Below are 7525 nucleotides of genomic sequence, written 5' to 3' on the forward strand. Positions count from 1 at the left end.
TTAAAATCTTATAACAGATTAGTCACTTAAATAAAACCTTCCTTGCTTTAAGCAAACAGTGTCACTGATTTTTCTTACCAGTGTTGTGGGAAGTGCTAGGTCATCACTGTACCTGTCCTAGTAGCCAGGGGAAACAGCATCAGTAGAGGCTAATACATCTGTCTGTCTGAAATAATACTTGGATTGGAGGTTGACTTTTCACAAAATTCCAACCCTCCTTCCTTTTGAAAAGTCGTAAGAAAATATTTCAGTAATGAGACACCATCTTTGTGAAAGGTTTATAGAAGCAGTTTCAGTACATGCAAAGAATAACTGCAAGCTGCTGTTCCACGTAGAATGGTGGTTAGAAAAAAAACAACCAAACAAAAACAACATCAAAAAACAACACAAACTAAAGCTCTGGTCATCTGAAAGCCTGGAAGTCAGGATTCTTTTCATGTTTCCAGGCCTCATTAAATGTTTCAGTATTTTAAAGCAGACTAGTTTGACAAGAAAAAAGAAAAATCAGGAGTAAGTTTAAAATCAATACTTACACATAAATCAGAATTGAACATGACTGCTTCCCGTATTTATACTTAATACCTTTAACAGTTTTACTAAACGTTCCAGTTTTACTAAATCACATGTGCATCTTAAAAAAAATATCAAATAGAGCAAAGTTTCCCAAATCAATTTTTTGTTCGAAGGTTCATCTTAGAGTGAATGTAATCTGAGCAGTCTGCACAAAGCTGCAGGTGTGGAAAACAGCCCTGGTGTTGAATTCTAGAGGCCTGAGAAATCCTTGCTTTAGTTTGAGAGATTGAACTTTGTTAAACTGAATCACCTACCAAAAAAGGATTGTCAAAGGACTGTTACTTTTTAAAAGTAGTAATTAGAAACAAAATACAGGTGCCAAATGCTTAGTGTACTTTATCAAATAAAACACCTGCACTGTGATATTAGCTAATAACAGCAGTTGTAAGAGGTTATATTAATTGTATCAATCAATTTCTGTGTATAACTAAAAGACAAATGTAGTACAAAAGCAATGTTTAACTCCACTGCCAAGATGCTATTTAAAGCAGCAGCAAGAAATGACATCAAGTTGCTCTGATGTGTCTGGAACCCAACTACTTAAGATAGGATTGGGTAGGCTAATCTAATAGCAATCCTTAGGGCCATGAATTAGAGTCTTAATGTGGCTTCTCTCTTGTGTGAGTGACTCCAGAGAAACCCGTTGCCTTGGAGTGGCAGGTGTGGGCAGAACTCAAAAAAGCCACTACTGTTCTGTTAACCTCCAATTAAACACAATGCTTCACTTCTGGTTTGTACACAGAAAAAGTTGTTAGGCTTTCAGAATAATGGCCCAGTACTTTTAGTATTCAAAGTTCTCATACTAAGACTCAGGGCAATTGGATACCAGTCTAAATTCTACTATTACCTATGATCACCCTTTGTAAGTCTGTGGCCCTTGCTCTGGCCTAGTGGACAGTTCAGCATTAAGTTTCAAAGTACTCACTGCCTTATGAAAGTCACCTTCAAGGTGGCCCCTCATCTCAGCAGGATGTGGTACAATTTTGATTCTCTTATTCACTTGAAGAGAGAAAGCAAGGGAAGCGAAGTCCTGAGCTGCTTTGTCAAGAAAGATTATAAAATGTAATGGCTTGTTCAGGGTATAGAGTGCACCCTTTCACAGAGCTCCCCTTTATATATGCTCATAAACTAACAATAGTTGCAGCCATCTCTGCCTAGGTACCAAGTGCTCGATGGAGTTTCTTTGCTCGCCTTCTGATAGCTTGAGAAAGTTTCAGAGATCGACGCATGGACTGTAAGTTTTGTTCCATTAGATAATAGTAGTTTGATATTGCGTGTTGCCTGCAGAAGAACAAGACGACTGCCATTAGCAGCATGAAGTCAGTATGGTTAATTAACTGGTAGTCATGCAAACTGCTGGAAATCCGTTAGATGGGAGCAAGGAAGAGGTCTGGGATCTGTACACTTTCACTGTATAACAGTTCTAAACACTAGCAAGAAAATACTTTGTTACCTTCTGTGAGCATAAATGGCAGTACACAACTTAAGTACTGAAATAGTGTAACTAGCAACAGGAGCATTTCCTGTGATATAATCTTAATTCATTAAAATGAAAAATATTAGAAAATACCTGGAGCTGGCAACTATAAACAGTTTGAGATCAAGGTTTGCTTCATCTTGGAGAAGATGAAAAGGGAGCTGTAACACTAAAGCTCATAGCAATTGGATACCAGAACAGAAAGTCATATGCAAGACTGTAAGGACACCTCCAAAAAAGTTTATTTCACAATTATTCCAGTAGGCAACCTATAAACCAGCCAGTGACAGAGCACATTGTATGCATCTACACATGCAGGAGAGCTGGCCCAAAGTGCTTAGTGGAAGCAGTACACAGCACTGTTCAAAGCTTCAGTCAAGCATTTGAAGCTGCTCTCATTTTTCCTGAAATGTTACAATAATCAACTTCTTACACCTATCTTTGTTACTAAAATAGGACATAGTGTTCAGGATGTTAACTTTCCCTTTAACAAAACGAACACTTCCAGCATAATTGGTGAAGTTATTAATGTCACACATCTCTGTGATATCTCTGAAGAGATTAATGTACAGATCTCAGTGAAGGCAAGAAAGGCATTTACCTGGTAATGGTTCAGTGAACTGATACTAGAAGTGATGTTTAGAAACTTACAGCAAAGAATTCCTGTTCCCATCCATTTAGGTACAATTGCTGTGTTTAAAAATGCCAGCAATATGGGTATCGGCCGCTGTTACTGTGATAGCATCATCTTAACTGCTAAGACAATGCTAAGGATGGAAAAGAAAGGTTGTAAAATGAGACAGCTCAGGGTAATAGTTTGTTCTGTCATGCTGTGTGATCTTCATTAGTAATCGGTGAGAACTGAGGTCGAGTGACAAAGACATTAGTGCCAGTAGTTTTCTGGACTGGGGTGAGAAAAGCTGCTGTTTGCATAGAAGCCCAAACTTACCGTTCATTGCAAACCCACAAGGTTTCACTAATCCACAATGTAGAGATGAAGTTTTACAACTGCACAGCGATCCGCTGTAGCAGACAGCCACGGTGAATATGAGGGAAGAACCCTGTGGTTCCGCATAATAATACTTTTAAGAAGCATGAGTTAATGAGCCTTTCTCTCTCCAAACAGCAGGTTTTCTCCCCGCGGATGCATGCAGGCAGAGACAAGGTAAGTGAACAACTACTTTACCTGGTTGATACTATCTTCAGTTACGAATGAGAGAAACTGTCATATCACTAACAGATGGGAGAATATTAGGAGTGAGATTCAGTGAACTTTCAATGGGTATGATCATTATCTTACTACAGGATTTAACCTAGTTAGCTAGAAATGGTCCCAATGGTAAAAATTGAATTTTTGGAATTACGTAGGATTTTAAGCCCTTACCTCTTTGTAGATGGAAGTACTTAATGCTAAGACCTCTCTAGAGGATTTTAGGTGCTTGACATTTAGTTACTGAATGCTTGACATTGAGTGTTTTAAGAGAGGAAGAAGTTTAGGGAATTGCCCTTTGACAAGGCTTCTCACCTTTAGTTTTCACTGTCTTAATATGTCTAATTCAGAATTACATAACCTTTACAAACACTGCAGCCTACCACCTCGTGGATTAACCAAGAGGCTTCTGCATCCTCTAAATTTTTCAGTTACGGGTACCACAGACTATTTGTTAATATAATGCTACCTAGTAAAAGGATTTTCTTACAAATGTGCAGGCAACAGTGTCAGTGCAATGAGACTCCTCCCACCTGGATTGGCACCGCTTTTAGACAGAGGCAGGGAGGTACTGTTCTCACACAAGGTCAAAGATAGACTCTTGCTGGGAAAAATCTGACTTCCACAGCAAGAAACCTGACAACAAAGAGAGCATTTGACAGGTTTTGGAAGCTGCACAGGTATCTTGAAGAAAGAAAGGCTCTGCTACATTACAGCTGACAAAGTTCTGCAACTGTTCCTCATCCTGAGTTACAGGGATCACTTAGCCTGCAATTGGCAATGTCCAAGTGGAAGGTAACTTGTTGCTAAAAGCTGGGGGACAGTTAGTGATATTTACCTCTCCTCTTGCACAATGGCATCATCAAATGCCTGGGAGATGTGCTTCAGTTGGCAAATCCCTGAGGAGACCAGCTCCAACTCGCAGTCAAACTCTCTGCAAACAGAACGGTCATTACTAAAGATCAAACAGGACAGACCGACTAGGTGACACTACCCAACCCTCTATCCCTGCAGTAACAACTCCAGTTACCTCCAGACTTTACCCAGTGAAGTTCAGGGCTGTAGCAATCACGCTCTTAATTCCACTGACCAACTGCTTCACATCTCCATTCATCCCCAAGATAGCTATCTTCCAACTCAAACACTGGGTTCAGATTCACGAGGCTTGGATTCAACCTCTAGCTTTGACATTTCTCATGTGACTTTGACCAAAACAAAAACCTAAGTGTGCATTACGAAGTATTTTCCTAGCTCACAATCTAATTTGTGTTAAATCTTTGAGGCAAGAATCTCTCTACTCTCTATAAAGAGCTCAGCATAAGCAGAGCTATTCCAGGTATCTTTGCAATACAAATAGCCACTCTGGAAAAGTTAGAGCTAAGTAGGAGTGAGATGCATTGAGAGCATTTTTCTTTACCAGAAAGGTATCAAAGAACTCAGGTATGTCTCTACTGTCACATGGGGACTGGTGCTGAGAAACATGCTGCAAACTTAGCCAGTGGGAAAGTGATTTTTAAAAAGTTCTTGTTACATGACAAAATTAAGTTTCATGTTTCAGCTTTATGCAGTGCTCAGTCCCTGTCTATACAGGGACCTGTAACTACTCTTAATAATTTGAACAGCACACCCTTTCAGGGGAATAGGATAGCAACCTTCATATCTTGCCTTTCACCTTACAAGATACTCTGATCACAGTAATAAAAAAAAAAAAAATAAGGTTTACAAAAGTGTGGCTTACATCTTTCTGCTGGCAGGAGCAGGTGATGAATAAGGGCTCTTCAGTGCTGCTGCTCTTCTTGATCTCCTGAGAGAAACAGCATCTTTACCAAGCCAGGATGAAAAACCCCTCGATTCTCTATGTTCTGACACCCTTGTTGGCCCAGGCAAGGCACTTTTGCTGGATCTTGAGGTGCTTTTGGAACTGGCTGCTGGAGTAACACTCTTCTTACGGCCAGGGGTTCGAGGTGTAGTACTTCTTTGCTTGGTAGAACTGGTTGCACAGCTTCTGCTGATGGATTTGGCTGGAAAGGTCACCATCGAGCGTACTGGGCTTTGGCAAGACTTCTGTATTTTCTGAAAGAAGCATTAGACAGACATGTTATGCTAAATGAGCTCAATTAGCCTAGAGTTTGGGACCAGAAAGACAAGGAACATTTGAGTTGAATCCCTAGCTTTCACTCTCATATCGGGTATAGTCTAGCACGAATGCTTCTCAACCCCCTGTACCATTTGCATTGGAGGAATCATTTGCTCCCAGTCCTTGGAACTTGTCAAGGACCTCAGCAGGCATTGAAACAGAGCTCCTGCTGCTCATGCAGGGAAGAGCCAGGCTCCCTAACATAAAATTGATGTGGTTAAAATCAGAGGTCTCCACCAAAGGGAAGTGCAAGCTCGACTTTACTACCCTGCTACCATCTAGCGGTTTTTGTCAGTCCAAATTTAGATTTATTACAATAAAGAACATGCTAATAAATCGTATGGGTACACGAGAAGGAGTAAAAAAAAAAAGCCAAAGCACTACACATTTTCAGAAACAATTCTTTGCAAGCGATGGCAGTCTCTACCCACCTTCCTCCCTGAGAAGGCTGCTCTGCCATACATGATGAAATACTGTAGGGGAAAAGCATTTATTTAGTAATAAAAGTTTTGATGAAACTATACCTCATCTTTCTTCTTTTCACCTTCCTCCCTGTTCTGCCAGATCCATAATTTGCTTGTCTATACTTTAGCAAGGATACTAAAGATTTTACTAGTTAGTAGCTATGAGACAACCATTACAATGTACAGATGCATGGGATACAGCGTTCTGTAGAGTCCAGAAATCTTAGTACTGAAGTTGAAGCAAAAACTAAACTCTATCCACGTTCCACTGCAAAGGTGAAGTACCTGGGACACTGTTCCGAAAGCACTTTTTGCTGTTCTTTTAATCCTCTGAAGAGTCTGGCACTTCTCTCTTGCTTCCAGACTTTCCCAAGTTGGGGTCTTATGAAAATTCAGGTCTACTTGCTTTAATGGTACTCGCTTCCTTAGAGACATGCGGATGGTATTGAGCGAACTCAAAGCAGCCCTTCTCTTGAATTTGTCAGGTACAGGGCTCTCATTCTCATCGAAGTCAGCTAGGAGCTGGTGTTTCCGCCAGGCCATTGTTGCCTTGACATTCTGGAGCACAGATGCCATCTTGTTCCAGTTCTTAGTCAGCCTTATTTCTAAAACAATCAGAATGATAGCAAGAATTAGACAGAGGAAGGTACAGAGCAGTGGGAAAAAGGAGAAATGGAAGTTGTTACACAACATATTCTTTGCCTCAAACAACAAAATCAGAGCTGAGCAGGCTTTTACTGAGGGGCTTGAAGGAGAACAGCGTTGACTTCTACAGCTATTTAAGTCTGTGCATGTCCATGAAGTCTTATACTGCATTTCCAGGACTGGACATCAGACCTGGTAAGCTGCGAGACTCAAGCTCGTGAGGTAAAATGCTCTATAACATCAAGTTTCTTGAGACTAAGGTCTCATGTCCCAAACCTTTGCCTTCATTAATCAAAACAGCTGCCATTGTGTCCTGCCTGAGCTGCTAGCTGAAGGCTCACATTTAAGTCACAGTTACGATTGTGGATACCTAAGTCCTCAGACAGGAGTGTTATTGGCAGAAGACATTGGTGGGAAGGGCTAAAATGCCTGTTCTCAATACGATATATCACACTTTAAACATATATATATACACACACACACAATTTAAGTGCTTCATTTTTACTAACTATCAAGCTAGGATACCACTAGCAAATTCCTTCTAAAGCGCAATTGAAATGCAAATGTATTTTAGCAATCTGAATTGAGTGAATTAATTTTTCCAATACTTCATTGCAGATTACTGTTAATAAAAAAAAAAGCTGTGAGGTCTCTACCATCATTATTGTAGCACATATTAGGAAAGCCTATTGATATTCCTTACTATCTCCGATCTCTGAACTTTCTCCATCTTTCACAAGCGTTCTTACTTGTGTCAGAAGGCAATGAGGCTTACTGAAATCTTTTAATCCTGAAGGTGTTTGGGATATTGACACCCTTAACGCTTCCCTGCATGTGGCAACAAGGAAAGGCTCCTCATCAGGCAGCCAGCGGGTTCTCTTCCTAGCCCACAGCTTATCCAGCTTCCTTTTGATAAACTGCTAAGTGCCGCTAATTAATTTGTGCTAGAGAACGTTACTCGGGTGAAACGCCCAGAGGGGGGGCGCCGCCGGCCCGGGGTTACATTTATCTGTTCTCAA

General features: G+C 40.6%; 1 protein-coding gene across 1 annotated transcript; it reads right to left on the minus strand.

Moving 5' to 3' along the window:
* Positions 1-860: 860 nt before the first annotated feature.
* On the minus strand, positions 861-6447 carry PIMREG (PICALM interacting mitotic regulator). The gene is made up of 4 exons (XM_009641843.2): positions 6147-6447; positions 4999-5333; positions 4099-4194; positions 861-1854 (listed from the first exon to the last, which is right to left on the minus strand). Exons 1-4 carry the CDS (start codon positions 6435-6437, stop codon positions 1728-1730), a joined length of 849 nt encoding a protein of 282 aa, XP_009640138.1. The 5' UTR covers positions 6438-6447; the 3' UTR covers positions 861-1727.
* Between the last annotated feature and the right edge of the window lie 1078 nt (positions 6448-7525).

The sequence above is a fragment of the Egretta garzetta genome, unplaced genomic scaffold (genome assembly GCF_000687185.1).
Source record: "Egretta garzetta isolate BGI_Z169 unplaced genomic scaffold, ASM68718v1 scaffold337, whole genome shotgun sequence".
In the NCBI taxonomy this organism is placed as follows: domain Eukaryota; kingdom Metazoa; phylum Chordata; class Aves; order Pelecaniformes; family Ardeidae; genus Egretta; species Egretta garzetta.

What these genes read in the sequence shown, in the direction of transcription:
- PIMREG (XM_009641843.2), bottom strand. Translation starts at nt 6,437, where the DNA reads ATGGCATCTGTGCTCCAGAATGTCAAGGCAACAATGGCCTGGCGGAAA. An exon ending in GCTCCTGCCAGCAGAAAGAT is followed by an intron (nt 4,195 to 4,998) that starts GTAAGCCACACT and finishes TTCTGTTTGCAG; the next exon opens with AGAGTTTGACTGCGAGTTGG. An exon ending in GCCATTGTGCAAGAGGAGAG is followed by an intron (nt 1,855 to 4,098) that starts GTAAATATCACT and finishes GTTCTTCTGCAG; the next exon opens with GCAACACGCAATATCAAACT.